A 22,302-nucleotide genomic window follows, 5' to 3' on the forward strand; every position below is an offset into this window, starting at 1 on the left:
TTAAGAGGTTAAAAAAGATTAAAATTATATAAAATACTATAAGATCAAAAAAAACAACAAATATCTTTATTCTTTTTTTTGTAATTTATAATAAAAACGAGAAAATGTTTATATATTATGAAAATCCTTGAAACATTTAATATGGAGTGCGATTTGACATGTTTGGCACATATATCTTGATTGCGTATGGCAATATCTGCATCTTCGTCTTTTTCCATCTATAATTTTGGATAAATAATGTCCAGATGAATCAATAGGGTTTTCACACTGTAATGCAAACTGGCTGGCGTGACCTGTACTTGAATTTTTTTCAATTTTTACTGGCGTTCGAAGGAGGTAGTTAGTAACTTCTCGTCTAAATGCAAGCAAACTCTTCTTGTCATCTCGATTCACGAATTTCCAGATTTTCCATGAATTTACCAAAGCTACATCAATAAAATTGGTGAATATTGGCCACCACCATTTTTTTCCTCTTATTTTTATTCTATATGTAGATATTAGATTATCACATAGATCAACTCCACCCATGTGTTTGTTATAAGCAGTTACCATATTTGGCTGAGGAATTTTTATTTTAGAAGATATTTTCTTAGAATACCTTGAAACATTAGAAAGCAAAGAGATAGTGTGGCATGTCGATGCAACGGTCACCACCGAATTATCATTCCAACGAACTACAAATATTTCGTTTAATTTTTCAAACCTATAATCATAATATCCTCTTTCTTTTTTTGCTACAACCTTTATAGATTCAACTGGGCAATGCTCTATTCTATTGTCCCTCACAGTTCCAGTTGCAAAATATCCCATTTGTTTTAAGTATGACAAGAGTTTAAATGATGTAAAGAAATTATCAAAATATATTTTATGATAATTTGGTTTTTGCAATGCCTTTAATAATTTTATGATTACATTTCCACCTAATCCATATTCATATTTATTTTCGCTTTTTCCTTGATATATATCAAATGAGAATACGTAACCGTCGGAAGAGGCCAATATCCAAGACTTGTATCCGAATCTAATTGGTTTTCCTTTTATGAACATTTTGCAAGAATGTCTTCCTCGATATGGTATCATCTCTTCATCTATTGATAAATGATGTTTAAAAATTCCGAATTGCTGAAATTTATTATTCAATATATTAATGTAAGGCCTAACTTTATAAAATCTATCATGTATATCTATTTTAGTATTGTCTGCCAAATGGATATTATATTTCAAATTTCGAAATTGTAATTGGGTCATTGTATCCCGGATTATTGGAATAGAAATATCGCTGTCATTAGACCAGTACATTCTTTCTTGTGGGAGAGAATGATATCCAGTAAATAATAGAATTCCAATAAATCTCTGAATATCTTGGATGGTTATGCATATGTTAGGTCTATTCATTTATTTAGCATAAATATTACTTTGTTCTACAATTAGGGAATATAAGTCTTCGTCGAAAATTAAACAAAATATATCTGATGGACTTTTACCATGTAAATCATTTTCAAGTTTTATTACATCTTCCTTTTCTCCATTGAAAGGGCTTGAAGAATATATTGCATCCGTTTTTCTCCATTTTAAATTGTGAGAAATTCGAGAATAGCTTCTTGTAGAATATGGTTCTGGAAGGTCGTCATCAACTGAATTATGAATCTCCAATTCTCCAGCTGTATCTGAAGGCAAAACTCCGACATTTGTTAAGTCATTTTCATCGAAATCTTCTTCATCACTAACTGCAGAGGGGTTTGGCGGAATTATAACCATATCTCTTTCTTCAATTGGTTCCTCTTCAAAAAGTTGAGCAAGCGCTTGTTCAATTGTTAGAAAACGTTTCATTAAAAAAATTTATTAAAAATTAAATATCTAGACAAATTATTTTCGTAGAATCTTGATTTTTTTATTAGTCATCTATTATTTTGATAATTTTGATTGAATTGACAAAACAGGTGCATAATATTTTATATAAATAAAATAAAATCTTCAGAAAGGAAGAGGCTAAAAATAATTTTAAACTTTTGAATATTTATGAACCTAATAATTTCATATAATTTGATCGGGATAAAAAATTATAATAGGAACAATATATTATTCGATTTAATCTCAGGGGAAAAAAATTTTTTTTAATTATTTTCAAAAGGTCTTTTTTGGGTATAAAATTTTTTTTAAAAATTCTTAAGGGGCTCGAGCCACCCACCCTTCCCCTTCCCACCCTTAGTGACGGTAGTGGTTTTAAGTATAATATAAAAAATTATAATTCATTATGTTAAATTTCATTTGTTTGAATTTTTTTAAATAATATATACTGCTAGATGGTTAACGGTGCATATATGCACCAGTCAACTTTATGTGGTTACCTACTAAAATATTAATTATTTAAAAATTCAAAAATGATTGATAAATATTGATATATCTATAAAAAATATATACACACTAGTTTTCATCGAAATAATTTTATAATATGCTCGTGAGATCACTTAGAAAATTTTGCATTTTAGACCTCATAAATTCGCAAAGTTTGAGGGTTTCTTAGGGGCATAAAAAAATATTTTTTTCATATTTTTCTTTTCCAGTTTTGAATTACAATGTCTGAACTATATAAAAATCTTTTTTATTATTTTAAAAACTACTATGTTAAAATAAGGTATATAGGAGGTGGTGCATATATGCACCGTTAACCAGTAACGGGTTAATGACCTTAAAAGTACATTTTATTTTTCCGTTTATTTTACTTATTTTAACTTTTTTGATTTATGAACTGCTTCGCGTTTATATGGGGGGGGGGGGGGGTTATATATTAAATCATTATATATTTCTATAAAATATATTTAATACTTTTAATATAAACCTATTATTTATTTATATGTTATATATTTTAATTTATTATATTAAATTAAATAGACATCATTTTAAATTAAGTAATTTGATATGCAAAAAAAAATCTAATAAAAAAAAATATCAGCCAATGAGAAATAAAAAATAAATGAAAATTAATATAATTCAAAAAAGAATAATCAAGAATGAGAAGTAGAAAAAAAAATTGGGAAAAGATCAGAAAAATAAGGATTAAAAACGACTTAAAGAGATTGAATAGGTTAGAAATATATAAAAGTAACAATATAAGGAGAAAAATTGGTAAAAAGTCAAAGACAAAAGAATTGTTAAAAAATGGAGTAAAAAATGAAAAAAAACAACAAGGAAAATTAATAAATTATTATAGAAAGGTTCTAGGAAAACTCTTTGGCTAATAGATTACCATTGAAGCTTATGTAATTCACTTAAAGGAAGCTATGGCCAACCTTTGCCGAAGAAAAAACCCCTCTAAAGGTTCTTTTGAGAGTTTGCTGAATTATATAAATAATATCATTATATTGCAAAACATCGACTAGATTTATATATCGCATTCAATCATAGTCACAGGGGCGTCGCTATTTACAATCTCAGGGGTCTCAACTAAAAAATATTTATTGGGAGTTTCGCCCCTATATCCTCTTCAAGCGGGCCTTTGATCAGGTTTTATATTAATATATAATACATTTTTAAGATTTGCTAACTTGGAACAATTATTCCGAATTTCATATTTTGTCATTTATCATATTATGCATACAAAATAAACTAGCATAAAAATAATTAAAACAATACATGACATCTCTAAATATAATATTTTTAATACAAAATCTATTTATTACAGTAAAATATTTTCGCTGATATAAATTTATTTTGCGTCTAAATAATTATAAGTGATAAAAAAGGTTAATTAATTCATACATATGCCTCAATTGATAATGGTTTTTAAAAACCACATATGGCATTATAATTTTTAGCAACTTACATTGACAAAATGCCATGGAACTAATATAAATCTGTTACCATATTACACATTGTTTTAAAAAATGGATCTATAAGGAAAAATTTATAGGCCTAACCAAATTAACAATTCTTGAAGAAGAGAATATAAACGACTAATTCAAATCATAAAACTATATGGTATTTAGAGCTTCCTCTTAGATGACATGATGGTAGCTAGATAACTAATCGAGAAAATTATTGTGAGATATTATATTTCTAAAAGATTATCTTCCATTTTTAACGATATAAACGACTACACAGTTGACCATTATTGCTTATCTAAAATATGCTCTTAGAAGCTATAGTAATAATCTTAAATAATATAGCCACACAAATAATAGACGCTGGTTAATTTGTAGTCATGGACATGACACCCACGATGTTAACTCATATCAGAATTTATAATGTTAGATAAATTGATAAACAAAAACACTAAAAATAATTTAAAGAAATTATGCAAATATATTGAAGCCTTGAGTTATTTACATGGCAAGGATGTCATATTAGAAATGAAACATTTTGTAACTATAATAAGAACCAGAGTGATATGATGAAAACATTTAAGATTTTATATATTATTATCGCACCAACTCTAGTTGGTATATTATATCTTAAAATAATAGTAGTTTGTAATAATATCAAAAATATACTTGTGTATTAATTTAACTCAAAACTGCTTTTCAAAGAAGAAAAAGATAGCTTTCTTAAAAACACGTTAATAAAGAGAAGATTAATTTATTACATTCATTGTGGGATGAATAATTGGATATTTAATTTTAATAATAATTTTAAATAAATAGAGGGCGTTAAATAATTGAATGCAAATTGTTACTTATATTTATTATCAAAGGCATTTAATAGTAAAATTTATTAAAATATTAACTGTAATATATACGTCTGAAGTGAGGACATTTTACCTAATATTTTAAAATCAATAAACTATATGTCTACTTATTTTTTATAAAGAAATCTCTTATACTTATTTGGACCTTTAAATATTTTTAGAAAGAGGCATGGTAATTAAATTAAAAATGAATATTATAGTTGATTAGTGATTTTGAACTCAGCTAATTACAATATTAAATTTGTTAATTTTCAATTAAGAAATTATTATATTAATTTAATAGGGTTATATTATAATTTAAACTAGTAGATAGCCCGTCAAAAATGACGGAGAATGAGAATTTTATTCGTTTTTTTAAGAAAGATGTTGCCTTTTATTTAAAAATAATATCCAATTTATATTATTTTTAAACTCCCCTCTCCTCATTTAAATCAAGTCCAACCAATGTCATTGAGTTCAATCCTTTAGGACTAAGAGTGGAAACTATTATGAGCTTTTACCCAATATCAAAATTCTTTGTAAATATATTACTGATTACATAAGACTAACATTTAACATTAAAAAATTTCAAGGCAGGTCCAAGCTCATAATACTTGGAAAAAATTTCCAAGCGTCAAAGACCTTATAATTTTTAAAAAAAATTCTCAAGCCTGGCTCAACCAATAATAATTTTGAAAATTTTTCTTAGCTCGGCCCATAATAATTTGTAAAAGATATTCCCAAGTCAGGTGCAAGCAAATATTAATCTTGAGGAATATTTTCCAAGCCCATTCCAACCCATATTAATTTTCAAAACTTTTTCCCAAACCCGGTGATAGTTAAATTTCCAAATAATTTATCATCACATGAGGGGGCTCGGATTTACAAATTAGTGAGTTAACTCCTTTTATCAAAAAATTTGATAAGGGCTATCTATATCTCTATGTTAAGTATAAAAAAAATACTATCTATTTAAATTAATGCCATTCAATACTAATGAAACTTATATGCAATTTATTTAATTTTTTAAGAAATTTGTTTTTCTTGCCATATAAATTTAGGTAATTTTTTAAAAAAATGATGAGGATTAATTATTATTTCGTGTGTCTGATCAAATTAAAAGCAAATCCTTTATGACATTTTAATTTTTGATGGAAAAAGTAACAAAATAAATCTGGACAGTCGTCTGCAGAGGAAATAATTATTATATAATATCATCCCATTTAGGGTTGTAGGTGAAAGTAATGAATAATGACGGATTACCAAAGCAGTGTACAACACCCATTGCGTCCTGATAAACCTGAGGCCTTGGGCTACTGGTAAAAGAAGAACGCAAAAATGATATTTCTGCCAAAGTGTCAGTTTTGGTATCCCCCTCTAAAATAGAATCATGAACGACATTGTCAACTCAACCGTAAAACGATCGTAAGTATTGTTATAAAGGCCATGACAAAACTACCGCATATTTTCCCATTAATAATGTTAATGAAATTGGCCGCACTACACATTCGCGTTTGAACATCCCTCTAAATATTCATGAAAGTTCCTCAGGGAATCGGATAAAGTATTATTTATATTAACTCCTATTGAGGTGAATGATAGTGGAATTAAATGCTTATATTTGTTAAAAATTAGGCAGAGGTGGCATAGGGATTGTGGTAGTGGTGATAGAAATATCATTTGGAGGCAACTGGGTGAATATAAAATAAACATATAGATATAAAAAATTAGATAAAAAAACAAAATAAACCTCCAGAGGAGTTCACAGTTCCTTATTATCATCGCCACCAGTAACTCTAGAACGGGTAAGGCGTTTGTTGAATCGCCATTTCATTGCTTATCTTTAATAATAGATTCATCATGTTTTGTAACAATGTGTGGGATTAAGATTGGGTTAGCCTAGACAAATAAAGAAATCAGCCATAAATATAAATAAACTATTGTTGAAATTAAACAAACATTAAAATACTGTAAACCTGTAGAGGAGTCAATATTAGAAGTATATTTCTAGTAGTTTTTTTTTGGGGGGGGGGGGCTATAATCAAAAAAATTTGGGGGGGGGGGCTTATCAAGTCTATCATGTTCTTCTAAAGGTTTATTTTGCATTTTTTCTTTATTAATGACTGATATATCAATATTTGAACAATTATAAAGAGGAAATAAGATGGGGATAGTTAACTAAAGTAAAAACAAAACAATTCTCAAGTTAATTTTATAAGGTAGGATTAAAATAAAATACCATTCGGAGGGTCCAATTGGCAAATTAAAAAAAAATAGAAACCTTGTGAATAGATATAGAATAATTTAAATAATATAAATACCATAGTATGTATTTTGTTTTGGAATAAATGTAAAGTCCTAAAGATAGAAAACCTCGTTTTGTCTTTTTTATTGAGTTAAACAAAAAAATTAGTAAGAATAAAAAGGAGTATTGTTAAAAAGGGTAGGATCCTTATGAATAAATCTATAATTTTAATTGAATAAAAAAAATATTGTAATATATATATTGATTTTTTGGATAGATATAAAATCCTATATAAAATTATTTATAATAAAAATAATGTACTTATTTTTTGGTGAGTTATACAAAATAATCAGCTTGGATAATAGAGCAATTATAGATCTGACAAAAGGCAAGCTTATAAAAAAGTAGGATCCTTAAAAATTGATATATTAATTTAGTTAAATACAAAAAATAATGTACTTTGGATATTTTTCTGTTAGTTAGACAAAATATTCATCATTGATAAAAGGGCATATTGTGCGGCCCGACAAAATGGATAGCTTTAAAAATACGTAGGATGCTTAAAATAGATATATAAATTTATTTAAATTATAAAAAATATCATACTAAGTATTGAAAAAGGAAAATAGGGAAATTAAAAGGGAAAGGAAGCTAAAGAGAAAGAAATAGGTATTTAAAAAGTTTGAGAAAGGTGAAGATAATGAAAGAAATTAAAAGGAAAGGGAAGGAAAGGAAAGGAAAGGAAAGGAAAGGAAAGGAAAGGAAAGGAAAGGAAAGGAAAGGAAAGGAAAGGAAAGGAAAGGAAAGGAAAGGAAAGGAAAGGAAAGGAAAGGAAAGGAAAGGAAAGGAAAAGGAAAGGAAAGGAAAGGAAAGGAAAAGAAAGGAAAGGAAAGGAAAGGAAAGGAAAGGAAAGAGAAAAGAAAAGAAAAGAAAAGAAAAGAAAAGAAAAATAGAATAGTTTTTTTAAATTTTTTATCAGGCTGATTTTTCACATATTATTTGAGACTATTGTTAAAATAATTAATGTTAGTGACATCTTCAATAATGATATATATGTTGTCGGCGTAGCATAGCCAGTCTACATTTTGTAGGTTACTGGTATTTGTGATGTCACTTAGTAGATTGAAAATAGGGGGTGGCACATCCTTGTTTTATACCACATTTTTGTTTAAAAAATTCCTCGACAACGGTCCATAATTGGCCCGACAATCTATCACTTTGTGCCCCCGTCGTCCGCATAAAAAACATTCAATATTACTTAGAGTCATCCGCGACGGTTTTCTCATCATTGCATATTGAGCAAAATCATCTTCTCCCATCATAATATTATAATTGTTTGTTGTAGGTAATGTGTATGGAGCTCCTCGTCCATTTATCGAAAGTTGTGTTGGGTCTAATCGGGCTTTGTTGGTATATTGACCACTTATCTAACCAGGAATCAGCTATGGACTCCCTAGATTTGACTAATTCACCTGAATCATTGTATATGTCGTGAGAATATAGAAAGTCATCATAATTTTTATTTTTTTAAAATTTTTTTTATTTTAAACCAAAATTTTCTTCAAAATCAAATTATTTAATTTTAAAACCAAAATTTTTCTCAAATAAAATTATTTAATTTTAAACAAAAATTTTCTCAAATAAAATTATTTAATTTTAAACCAAAATTTTTCTCAAAAAATTATTTAATTTTAAACCAAAATTTTCCACAAATAAAATTATTTAATTTATCTTTTTTAAAAAAAAAAATTTTTATACCACTAAATTAATTAACAAAAATAACTTTATTTTTAACCTCCTTTAAATAAAATTTTTTTTATTTCTAACCTTTATTCAATTCCTTTACATGAAATCGCATCAAATAAATTTATTTTCTACACCCCAATTAATGAATACCCCTTGATTTTTATTATTATTATTTTACAACTTAATCTCGATCCCGAAAATATTTCCAATTTTTCTATTTGGATTCTCTCTAAACTTTGATTTATGTGTGAAATCGTTTATTTTAAATCTTAATATTTAAACTAACCTCAATCCCAAAAATATTTCCAATTTTACTATTTGAATTCTCTTTGATTTATGCGTGAAATTGTATATTATAAATTTTAATATTTACGCGAACCTCAATTCCATAAATATATTTCCCTCAACATACTTCCCCCCCCCCTCCTTTTTTTTGTATAACCTTCCTAAATTTTAACTATTACATTTTAACATAAACAACCCACATATTATATTTCTTTTTTCTCTAATAAATTTTAAATCACTATACAATTTTAATAGCAAGTTTACTTTGAGATCCGCTTTATTAATTCTAACCGAATAAACTAGAAGCCATTTATTATGAGAACTACTTAAATTTGCAAAATAACCCAGAAAATATATATATTTATTCAATTTCCATAATCCCATATATATATTTTTTTAATTATTGACCTATCCTAACACAAAAGGAAAATCTAACACAGCGTATTTACCTATCAACTAAGTTTATTCGACTCGACATCTTAGCTGATCTCTATGGCGACGCACTTCCGTCATATTTTCGATTTTATTTTGCACAATTTATTATCTAAATTTTCTATAATTATCCCCATTTACCATTTTTTAACACTCCTATACATCCTTACCCAGATTCATATTCCATATAATTTTCAATTTCCAACATTCTCGAAACAGGTTTAAACATATCAAAAAACGTATTAGTTTTCCTTCCCAACATCTTTTCCGAAGGAATTTACAATCCCTTCCTACCCCATTATTATAATATAAATTAGCTATCCAAATTTCTTCTTTACCTTCTTTGGCCTTTCTCAACCAATCTTTAACAACTGCCACCAACCTATCTGCCTGTCCATTAGAACCAGGGTAATACGGTGGTGCCAGCATATGTTGCACATTATTTCTCAAACAAAAACCCCAGAACATTTCACTCACGAACTCCGGACCACCATCCGAAACCACCCATTTCGGGATGCCAAATCTAGACCATAATTTCTTTAAATGTTTTATAACAATTCCCATAGTTAAACCATGTACCTCTTCAATTTCAATCCACTTTGAAATAGCATCTACACTTAAAATAAATTTTTTATCATTACACTCAAAAAAATCCATGTGCACTATTTCCCAAGCTCCATTTACTTTCGGCCAAACACTTTTCTTATCCCGACACGGCATGATCGCCCATGCGTTACAGACTTCGTAAATTTTTCCTATTTTCTCAATCTCCTCATTCATTTCAGTCAGCCAAACATATTCCCTTCCCCACTGTTTCATTCCTAAACCCCTAAATGTCCCGCGTGTAATATTTTCAGAACTTTGTCTCTCAGTTGACTCTGTATAACCGCTAATGCAACCGTCTACCACAATTAACTCAGCTTTAATACATTTGAATTTATTCTCACCAACATCCTATGGTTTTTTCCCCGTTATTCGCAATGTTAATAGTTTCATTTTCTTATCTTTTAAGGTATAATTTCGAATATCTTCCTTGTGTAGCATGCCTGGGGTTTCATATACCCCACCGGAGTATTGAAGGGTTAACCACCATGTGACTCTTTTTCTTCTACCCAATCTTCGTTTTCCACAATTTTTCTTACAAATTTCGCTGGGAATTTTAGTGATACAGGCAATTTTTCCTGCTCCAAATTTGATTCTTTATATATTTTATCACATTTTATATAACTATTTTCCAGCTCAGATTCCCCTACAGTTATCTTATTTTCTATATCTAACTTAAAATCCTCAACATTAGTTCTCGAAACATTATCGACTTTCAAATCCAAAATTTTATCCCTTTTTTAATATGTGACATGATCTCATCACTTTTAATATTTACAATATCAAGCAAACCATGATAAATTTATCCACCTATTATTTTTACATCTTCCTGAATTTCCTTAAAATTATCCAAATTTTTTAATTTTATCACTCTTTGGAATTTTAATTTCCCACATTTCTTTTTCCTTATTATTATAAATTTGCTGAATTTACCATACTTTAAATTTTAATATTCTCTGACATATTTTTCACCAATTTAATTTCCATGTTTTTAACATCCACCTCCTCTACGGACATTTTTGGTATTTCAATATTTTCATTAACTTTATTCTTCATTTGAATATATTCCAAAAATTATCAGTCTAAATTTTGATATCCAAGCGATCAAAAAGGAGAAGATAAAAAAAATTGAGAAAAGATAAGAAAAATAAAGATTAAAAAACTAAGAGATTTCAAAAAGTTAGAAGTAAAATAAGAAAAACTAAAAATTTAAGAAAAATTAATATTTAAATAACTGTTTTCCTTTACGGAATAATAATTTTCCTTTTTTGATTGACACTTTTTCTTTTTTTGATTTACTCTTTTCCTTTTTATTCGGGCCTTTTCCTTTTATGATTGGGGCTTTTCCTTTTTTAAATGGGAAACCCTATATATTATGCAATAATTTAAAACCAAGTGAAACATAATTACTCAAATATTTTTTTATTAATTATGTATGTATACATAAAATTATACAATATAAGATCTCTTATATAATAGGCTTATCATATTTTTTTTCAATTTACAGTAATAATATCCTGATATGGAATCGAACTCAGGATTAAATACGATAAAGGAACATTTGTTACAGCAGTTCAGTGCTATTCCTTCACGAAGTAGCTTAGTGTTATTCCTTTACGGATTTTTAAATTTTATTGTTATTTTTTTTAAAGTTGTCTTTTTTGGTCTTGTGAAAGTAGACCTCTCTCCCTTAATGGGCAAGAAGTCAGCAATATTTTAATCGACACCAAATATCGATATAGATATTATAAAATCCAGCTTAAACATCTTTTGACTGAGAATTTTCACTTTTGTCTTAATGGGTTGAACTTGATCTGGAGAGGGAATATCTGAATTTTATTTAATATATGCAAGTTTATTTCATTATATAAACAAAGGATAAATTTGGTTTTAAGCAAAGGATGAGAAAGTGATAAATTTTATTTATATTAATTTTAAAAAAAATATTATAATTTTTGGATAAATATTTTTATACAATCTCTGTAAAGAAATCAAATAATATAACATATTCTTTGGGTACCCCTTATATGATTATTGGTATAAGTTTTCATTTTTCATAAAAATAAGTGTAATGTCTTTGTTAAATTTGATTAAAATAATATAAAATTGCTTTCATTAAATAAAACAACCACTCTTCAGATGTGGCAACTTATAAAAATATCTATAGGGGTTGAATTTTTTTTAAAGATATGTTCTTAACTGAAAAAAAATTTAATCAAATTATATAATTGTAAAAAAGCTATTTTATTCTTTAACCAATAGCTTTAATTATTGTATAGAAAATTTTATTTCCCTTAAAGTTTTTATAATATAAAGACTAAATAATACTTGATATATTTTAATTTTGTGAAATATATATAATAAATATTATATGTTTTAAGGTAAAATGTGTTTCTTATTTTATTTCATTTAAAAAATATTAATTATCACATTTAAATCAAGTTTCTTCTTCTTTATAAACATTTAAAATTGGGATATTGTTGTTGCTGTTTCATTGTAGAATGTAAATATCATTTAAGATGAGTCCTGAAAATGATTGCTCTGCAAAACAAACACTTATGAAATTTTGATAATACTAAAATTTGTGAATAGCATAATCACTAAATAAAAGCATATTTAAAATATTTTTGTTAAAATAAATAAGTTTTGACACATAAAAATTTTAAGTGTGAAATTTTGGATAAATAATAAACAAGATTTTATAATTCAATAATATAAAATGGTAAAAAAAGGTTGATTTAGATAAATAAAACAACTAAGGTATAAAAAATTTTTTAATTTATTTTTAATTATATATTTAAAAAAATATATATATATTATGTATAACCAGTTATAAGATTATATTATCAACATATATTAAATAAATTTTATATATAAATATAATATAAAAAAAATAATAAAACAATATAAAAGTAAACGGAGTATAAATTTATCTTTACCCATTTTTGATATATTTTTTAAACGTTTTATAGACGAGTTCAATAAGCTTGAAGATCCTTCAAAATTTTGATGCTAAGGTGTTAAATAAAATATCAATCATTCAGATATATAAATATTACCATGTCAGATAAAAAGGAATTTTGATACTTGATTTCCGATCCAATTTCTATCGACAACTAATGTGATTAAATAGAGATGTGAGCATATCATAAATTAATTTACTGATTTTAAAGCAGATACCTTCGATGATAATTCTTCTGAGAAATCATCATTACGCTTAAATTGGTCTATATTATCATCATTAGCGTTTTGATCTAAATAAAATATTATATCATTCTAAAATATATTATAATGTAAACCTAGATTCGACCGTCTCATTCAAAAAATTTAACACGTGTGTTTACGTGATACGTGATATATAGCGCTTTTGCCCTCTAACGTTGAAGATTCAACAGAGCTACGCTAGGTTTTCCTCATTTCCATCTAATTGGAACAATTTAATTTGGGTATAAAAATAAAAATATGAGGAGCCCTCCACACGTTTGTGGGCAAGCCGCACGGACTTGTAGGCACAACATTTCGAAAAATGTTGCTTAAACCTCTATAGGCTTTAATTTAGAAGGAGTGGGACAAAGAAAAAGCCTATACCCGAGAACTACAGCATAATTTAATTACTTTAAAGGTGGGTGATGGCTGATTTTAAGCTTAATTTCTTTAATGTAAGTTATATCTGTAAATAAATATAAATAATTATCCTAAATGTTGACAAAATGGCGAGTCCAGCTGATTTATACTATTTTAATCAACACGTGTGTTTATGCAATTGTGATATACTTAACCCATTAATGGTCAAGATTTTTCTAGTGGATAAAAATGCTCAATTTTTTCAAATTATATTGATTAATGCTCAAATATGATATTCTAAAAAAATCAGCCAAAAAAAATAATCATAAATAGAAAATCTAGCCTGGTGCATATATGCACCGTTAACCATTAAGAGGTTAAAAAAGATAAAAATTATATAAAATACTATAAGATCAAAAAAACAACAAATATCTTTATTCTTTTTTTGTAATTTATAATAAAAACGAGAAAATGTTTATATATTATGAAAATCCTTGAAACATTTAATATGGAGTGCGATTTGACATGTTTGGCACATATATCTTGAGTGCGTATGGCAATATCTGCATCTTCGTCTTTTTCCATCTATAATTTTGGATAAATAATGTCCAGATGAATCAATAAGGTTTTCACACTGTAATGCAAACTGGCTGGCGTGACCTGTACTTGAATTTTTTTCAATTTTTACTGGCGTTCGAAGGAGGTAAGTTAGTAACTTCTCGTCTAAATGCAAGCAAACTCTTCTTGTCATCCCGATTCACGAATTTCCAGATTTTCCATGAATTTACCAAAGCTACATCAATAAAATTGGTGAATATTGGCCACCACCATTTTTTTCCTCTTATTTTTATTCTATATGTAGATATTAGATTATCACATAGATCAACTCCACCCATGTGTTTGTTATAAGCAGTTACCATATTTGGCTGAGGAATTTTTATTTTAGAAGATATTTTCTTAGAATACCTTGAAACATTAGAAAGCAAAGAGATAGTGTGGCATGTCGATGCAACGGTCACCACCGAATTATCATTCCAACGAACTACAAATGTTTCGCTTAATTTTTCAAACCTATAATCATAATATCCTCTTTCTTTTTTTGCTACAACCTTTATAGATTCAACTGGGCAATGCTCTATTCTATTATCCCTCACAGTTCCAGTTGCAAAATATCCCATTTGTTTTAAGTATGACAAGAGTTTAAATGATGTAAAGAAATTTTCAAAATATATTTTATGATAAATTTGGTTTTTGCAATGCCTTTAATAATTTTATGATTACATTTCCACCTAATCCATATTCATATTTATTTTCGCTTTTTCCTTGATATATATCAAATGAGAATACGTAACCGTCGAGGCCAATATCCAAGACTTGTATCCGAATCTAATTGGTTTTCCTTTTATGAACATTTTGCAAGAATGTCTTCCTCGATATGGTATCATCTGTTCATCTATTGATAAATGATGTTTAAAAATTCCGAATTGCTGAAATTTATTATTCAATATATTAATGTAAGGCCTAACTTTATAAAATCTATCATGTATATCTATTTTAGTATTGTCTGCCAAATGGATATTATATTTCAAATTTCGAAATTGTAATTGGGTCATTGTATCCCGGATTATTGGAATAGAAATATCGCTGTCATTAGACCAGTACATTCTTTCTTGTGGGAGAGAATGACCAGTAAATAATAGAATTCCAATAAATCTCTGAATATCTTGGATGGTTATGCATATGTTAGGTCTATTCATTTGTTTAGCATAAATATTACTACTTTGTTCTACAATTAGGGAATATAAGTCTTCGTCGAAAATTAAACAAAATATATCTGATGGACTTTTACCATGTAAATCATTTTCAAGTTTTATTACATCTTCCTTTTCTCCATTGAAAGGGCTTGAAGAATATATTGCATCCGTTTTTCTCCATTTTAAATTATGAGAAATTCGAGAATAGCTTCTTGTAGAATATGGTTCTGGAAGGTCGTCATCAACTGAATTATGAATCTCCAATTCTCCAGCTGTATCTGAAGGCAAAACTCCGACATTTGTTAAGTCATTTTCATCGAAATCTTCTTCATCACTAACTGCAGAGGGGTTTGGCGGAATTATAACCATATCTCTTTCTTCAATTGGTTCCTCTTCAAAAAGTTGAGCAAGCGCTTGTTCAATTGTTAGAAAACGTTTCATTAAAAAAATTTATTAAAAATTAAATATCTAGACAAATTATTTTCGTAGAATCTTGATTTTTTTATTAGTCATCTATTATTTTGATAATTTTGATTGAATTGACAAAACAGGTGCATAATAATTTTATATAAATAAAATAAAATCTTCAGAAAGGAAGAGGCTAAAAATAATTTTAAACTTTTGAATATTTATGAACCTAATAATTTCATATAATTTGATCGGGATAAAAAATTATAATAGGAACAATATATTATTCGATTTAATCTCAGGGGGAAAAAATTTTTTTAAATTATTTTCAAAAGGTCTTTTTTGGGTATAAAATTTTTTTTAAAAATTCTTAAGGGGCTCGAGCCACCCACCCCTCCCCTTCCCACCCTTAGTGACGGTAGTGGTTTTAAGTATAATATAAAAAATTATAATTCATTATGTTAAATTTCATTTGTTTGAATTTTTTTAAATAATATATACTGCTAGATGGTTAACGGTGCATATATGCACCAGTCAACTTTATGTGGTTACCTACTAAAATATTAATTATTTAAAAATTCAAAAATGATTGATAAATATTGATATATCTATAAAGAATATATACACACTAGTTTTCATCGAAATAATTTTATAATATGCTCGTGAGATCACTTAGAAAATTTTGCATTTTTAGACCTCATAAATTCGCAAAGTTTGAGGGTTTCTTAGGGGCATAAAAAAATATTTTTTTCATATTTTTCTTTTCCAGTTTTGAAGTACAATGTCTGAACTATATAAAAATCTTTTTTATTATTTTTTAAAAAAAACTACTATGTTAAAATAAGGTATATAGGAGGTGGTGCATATATGCACCGTTAACCAGTAACGGGTTAATCCGATGTTAAAATGGATAATTAATAGAACTAGGGCGTTTCCCTATTCCAGATGGTCGGGGAGAGTGTGGCATGGGAATCGCAAATAACATAGAATCCTAGATAGCCATGAATCACAGTAACAAATATTAATGAATCACAAAGAATGAGATATCAATGTTCTATAAAAAATTAAAAAAGGATAATTAATAGAACTAGGGCGTTTCCCTATTCCAGTCTATGGTCGGGGAGAGTGTGGCATGGGAATCGCAAATAACATAGAATCCTAGATAGCCATGAATCACAGTAACAAATATTAATGAATCACAAAGAATGAGATATCAATGTTCTATAAAAAATTAAAAAACAATATAGGTAAGGGGTTGAGTAGGTAAATTTAAAAAAAAATTAATGTATTGCCATAATATAAATGTGTGTATTATCAATAGCTTATTTATTGAGCAGGAACAATGATAAATAAAAATCATAGAAATTTAGGTCTTGAATCTCACCAAAATTTATATTTTACTTCTGAACCTAGGCCATCTTACAATTTTTAATTAAAAGAATAAAAATTTAAACACATTTTTCTGTTAAATGATTTAAAAATCACTAGTCTGACCTTGTCATAGATAAATCTATATTATCATTTTATTTAGATACAGTGAGAGAAAATATCATTTCCTATTTATATTTTTTAGAATTACTTTTTACATTTATTAAAAATATTTAGTATATTGCGAATAAAGACGAATTTTGTCTGGAGATTCAATTCTCAAGTTATTTTTATCATATTTAAGATTAGATATATAAAATATTATTTAAAAAATAAATAGAATACTTCATATCTTCCTTTTGTGATTTGTGCAAAATAAAATAGAGGGGAATGTGCGGAGATATCAATATGAGTAATCTTTAAAAAGGTAGGATCTTTAAGAATGGATATATAATTTTAATTTAAATAATACAAATATCATACCATGTGTTCTTCTTTTGATCCGATATAAATAATAAAAATAGTGAACCATGAATTTAAAAAAAATAATCAACATGAATATAATAAAATAAAATAATATACGGAGAGACTCATTGGCAAACTTATAAAAAAGGATCCTTGTGAATAGATATAGAATAATATTTAAATAATAAAAATATAGGACTATGTATTGTTCTTTTAGAATAAATGTAAAATTTTATTAATAATAAATAGAAAGCCTCTCATAGGCGTAGCCAGGATTTTCCTAAGGGGGGGAGATTATACTGGGGGCTTCGCACCCAGACCTCATTTGGGGCGGGCCTTCGGCCTGCTTTTGCCTGGCCTTCGGCCGAGTTACCTTAGTCTATATATAGTCATAAAATATTTTTACAAGAAAGGAGGTTAATTTTAATAAAAAAAAAAATAAGCCTGGACTGGAACAAATATGAAATATATTTTTATTAGTTTATATAAAATATAATAGATTACTTGTATATTCCAAACAAATATAAGAAATTTATTTATAAAAAGTAAGTAGACATATAGTTGATATTCCTCTATTATATAGAATTAGTTACAAAATACTATGTAAAATTCCACTTTTACAGACATATTTGACAGTTCAGTTAATATTTTAACAAATTTTACTAATCAAAGCTCTTGATAATAAATATAGCAACAATTTGCATTTAATTATTTAACGCCATCTATTTATTTTAAATAAAAAATTATATTAAAATTTAATCTTCATGTTATTCATCCTACAATGTCTTTAAAAGATATTTTCTGATGTCTTTATCAATATTTTATAATTTTCTGTAAAATATATAATTCGCTATATTAGTAAAAATTACTTGATTGTCATATGATAATTGATAAAATTATATATACTGTAAATCTACTCCATATTATTCCACTGTTTGTATTGTGCTTTAATTTTTTTATTTAATTTTATCAATAGTTTTATAATTATATTTTACTTTTATTAAGATAATAAATTAAAATTACTCACTTTATAAAAAATAATATTTTATATATTATATTATTTAGTAACTTTATGGATCTATTATTAATAATTATAATACATTTCACTTTTGTCTTAAGACTTATCTTTATTTTATATTCCATTTCTTAAAAAGCCTTTTTGGTTCACCTTTTTTATATATAAATGCTTTTTTCCAAAAATGTATAAATTATGATGTAGTTTTATAAAAAAATATCAACTTTTACATTCTTTCTATTGTTTAAGATATATGCATACATTTTTGCGGGTCAGGGAGTGGGAGGAGAACTAAGTGGGATATTTTTTATTAGTAAAATGATATTCACAAAAAGTAATAAATTTCTGGGGGGGGGGATTTCCTTTTGCCCCCCCTGGCTACACCTATGATACCTCTTATCTTCTTTTTTATTGAGTTATACAATATAATTAGCAGGTATAAAAAAGAGTATTAAGAAGATAGGATCTGTAAGAATAGATATATAATTTTACTTAAATAAAAAAAATATCGTACTATTATGGTCTTTTTGGAATAGATAGAAAATTAAATATTATTTAAATAAATATAATGTACTATATATATTTTTTTGTGAGTTATATGAAATAATTCGCAGGGATAATAGAGCATTGTTCGGCCCGACAAAATGGCATAAAAAAGTAGGATCCTTAAGAATAGATAAATAAATATATTTAAATAATTAAAATAATCTGATATGTATTTTTTCTGTGAGTTATACAAACAAATTATTCATCAGAGATAGAAAGGGCATATTGTTCGGCCCGAAAAAATGGATGGCTTTAAAAATAAGATAGATGCTTAAAATAAATATATAAATTTATTTAAATTATAAAAAAATATCATAACAATATTGTTATTTCGTGTTCATATAAACTGGCATAAATAGAATAGTTCATGCTTTATCATTGGTTATAATTTTTTATTTATGAGGAGAACAAACTCTAGAATGGTTACATATAACTGTCCATGTGAAAACAGGATCACTTTTGTTTAACGTTTATCCCTGAGCTTTATTAATTGCTATGACAAAAGCAGACCTTACTGGAAATCGGCGACTCTTAAAATAAAGTGATTAGCCGGAATCAGTTGGTACCAGAAACAAATTCCGCCTCAATTATATTTGGCCGTAAAGAGGTTATAATCAAATTTAGTCCTATTGCCCAAACCAGAAGCAAAATTTTAATTAGGTATTAAAATTGTAGGTATCTCGATATTGAGTGAAAGTTTATGAGGTGGTAATCCTGATATAGCTAAAGAGTTTATAATTAAATGGGATAAAATGTCGCTTCTTCCTCTGTTATCGTTTCATCAGCACTTGTATTTAAAAAAAAAAAATTTTCTTTTTAGCTTTGACCTTTTCTAGTGGTGACCTTCAATACCTCTCTCCACTTTATGTAATTCATCTATCTCTTCTATCTAATTTATACTTTTCCATATATTGCAGTTTAGGCCTTCCTCTTTTGCGTTTGTCCATCACTTCCAAACACTCAACCATTTCCTAAAGGGGCGTCGCTAGCCTTTACAATCTCAGGGGGCTGAACTAAAAAAAAAATTATGAGGGGCTTCGCCCCTCATGCCCCTCAAATTGCGGGCCTACGGCCAGATTTTGACCGGTCTACGGCCGGGTTTTATATACTTTTTTAAAATTTGTTAACTCTGAACAATTATTCTGAATTTCATATTTTGTATTATGCATACAAAATAAACTGGCATATAAATAATTAAAACTATACAAGACATTCTAAAAATAATATTTTTAATACAAAATCGATTTATTACAGTATAAAATATTGATTGCTGATATAAAATGCACCTAAAGAATTACAAGTGATAAAAAAGATTAATTAATTCACACATATGCCTCAATTGATAATGGTTTTTTAAAACCACATAATGCAATAATATAATTCTTAGCAACTTACATTGACAAAAGGTTATCAAACTAATATAACTCTCTGTTATCATTTTAGACAATGTTTTATAGAATGGACTAACAAGGAAAAATTTATAGGCCCAACACTTTTGAAATCATAAAACTATACGGTAGTTAGAGCTTCCTTTTAGATGACATGATGGAAGCTAGATAATAATAAAGAAAAATATTGTGAAATATTAAATTTTAAAAGATTATCTTCCATTTTAAATGATATATAAACGAGTATACAGTTGACCATTTTGCTTATCTATTATATGTTCTCAGAAGCTACAGTAATAATCTTAAATTAAATAGCCACACAAATAATAGATGCTGGTTAATTTGCACCAACGATGTTAACCTCATATCAGAATTTATTATGTTAGATAAATTGATAAAATAAAAACACTAAAAATCTTTGGAAGAAACTGATGCAAATATATTGAAGCCTGGAGTTATATACACGGCAATGTCATATTAGAAATGAAATATTTTCTAAATATAAAAAAGGACCAGAATAATATGATGAAACAATTAAGATTTTATATATTATCAAACCACCTTGGCAAGGGCGTCGCTAGCCTTTACAATCTCAGGGGGCTCAGCTAAAAAAATTTTATGGAGGGCTTCGCCCCCCATACCCCCCAATTTGGGGGCTTTTGGCCCGCTTTTGCCCGGCTTTCGGCCTGGTTTTATATTAATATATTATACATTTTTAAAATATGCTAACTCTAGACAATTATTCTGAATTATTTTGTCATTTATAATATTTTGCATACAAAATAAACTAGCATATAAATAATTAAAACAATACAATAAATTTCTAAAAATACTATTTTTTAATACAAAATCTATTTATTACAGTATAAAATATTTTCGATTGCTGATGTAAAAAAAGGTTAATTAATTCATACATATGCCACAATTGATAATGGTTTTTAAAAACCACATAAGGCTATATAATTCTAACAAGTTACATTGACAAAAGATCATGACACTCACGATGGTAGCCCATAGAATTTATTATGTTAGATAAATTGATAAAACAAAAACAGTAAATTCTTTAAAAGAAATTATGCAAATATATTGAAGTTTTGACACGGCAAGAATGCCATATTAGAAATGAAACATTTTTTATCTATAAAATAAGAACCAGAGTGATATGAAGAAAGTAATTAAGATATTATATATTATTGTCGCGCCATCTCTAGTTGGTTTATTATATCTTAAAATAATAGATTGTAATAATATCAAAAATATATTCGTATTAAAAATTTAACTCAAAACTGTTTTTCAAAGAAGAAAAAAATAGCTTTCCTAAAAACACGTAAAAAAAAGAGAAGAAAAGATATCTAATTTATTTCATCCATTGTGGGATGAATAATAAGAAGTTTAATTTTAATAATATATTTAATAAATAGATGTCGTTAAATAATTGAATGCAATTTATTATCAAAAGCATTATTATTAAGATTTTAAAATTATTACTGTAATATATTATATAACTCTCAAATATGTCTGTAAAGGTGGCATTTTACCTAATATTTTATAAATAATTTCATATTATAAAGGATTATAAACTATTTATCTACTTACTTTTTATAAATAATTATCTTATACTCATTTGGATTTGGATTTTGAAAATAATTTTAGGAAGAGACATGATAATTAAAATTAAAAGTAAAAATTGATTAGTGATTTTGAACTCGGCTAATTACAATATTAAATTTGTTAATTTTCAATTAAAAAATGATTAAATTAATTTAATTAAGATTATATAATATTTTAAATAATAAAAGTCAATTTCAACTGTTAATTCT

At 26.8% G+C, this 22,302-nt stretch overlaps 2 protein-coding genes and 1 long non-coding RNA gene across 3 annotated transcripts; all 3 read right to left on the bottom strand.

Moving 5' to 3' along the window:
• Positions 1-108: 108 nt before the first annotated feature.
• On the bottom strand, positions 109-1,395 carry LOC135924334 (piggyBac transposable element-derived protein 3-like). The gene has a single exon (XM_065459392.1). It carries the CDS (start codon positions 1,393-1,395, stop codon positions 109-111), a length of 1,287 nt encoding a protein of 428 aa, XP_065315464.1.
• Positions 1,396-12,421: 11,026 nt separating this feature from the next.
• LOC135924947 (uncharacterized) lies at positions 12,422-13,317 on the bottom strand. Its single transcript, XR_010571458.1, has 4 exons — positions 13,274-13,317; positions 13,137-13,228; positions 13,034-13,090; positions 12,422-12,986 (listed from the first exon to the last, which is right to left on the bottom strand). It is a non-coding gene; the product is annotated as an uncharacterized LOC135924947 (long non-coding RNA).
• A 1,510-nt stretch (positions 13,318-14,827) lies between these two features.
• LOC135924335 (piggyBac transposable element-derived protein 3-like) lies at positions 14,828-15,733 on the bottom strand. The gene has a single exon (XM_065459393.1). It carries the CDS (start codon positions 15,731-15,733, stop codon positions 14,828-14,830), a length of 906 nt encoding a protein of 301 aa, XP_065315465.1.
• Between the last annotated feature and the right edge of the window lie 6,569 nt (positions 15,734-22,302).

The sequence above is a fragment of the Gordionus sp. m RMFG-2023 genome, chromosome 2 (genome assembly GCF_954871325.1).
Source record: "Gordionus sp. m RMFG-2023 chromosome 2, tfGorSpeb1-WG-v2, whole genome shotgun sequence".
In the NCBI taxonomy this organism is placed as follows: domain Eukaryota; kingdom Metazoa; phylum Nematomorpha; class Gordioida; order Chordodea; family Parachordodidae; genus Gordionus; species Gordionus sp. m RMFG-2023.

Excerpts from the sequence above, each read along its gene's own strand:
- LOC135924335 (XM_065459393.1), bottom strand. The coding sequence starts at position 15,733 with ATGAAACGTTTTCTAACAATTGAACAAGCGCTTGCTCAACTTTTTGAA.
- LOC135924334 (XM_065459392.1), bottom strand. The coding sequence starts at position 1,395 with ATGAATAGACCTAACATATGCATAACCATCCAAGATATTCAGAGATTT.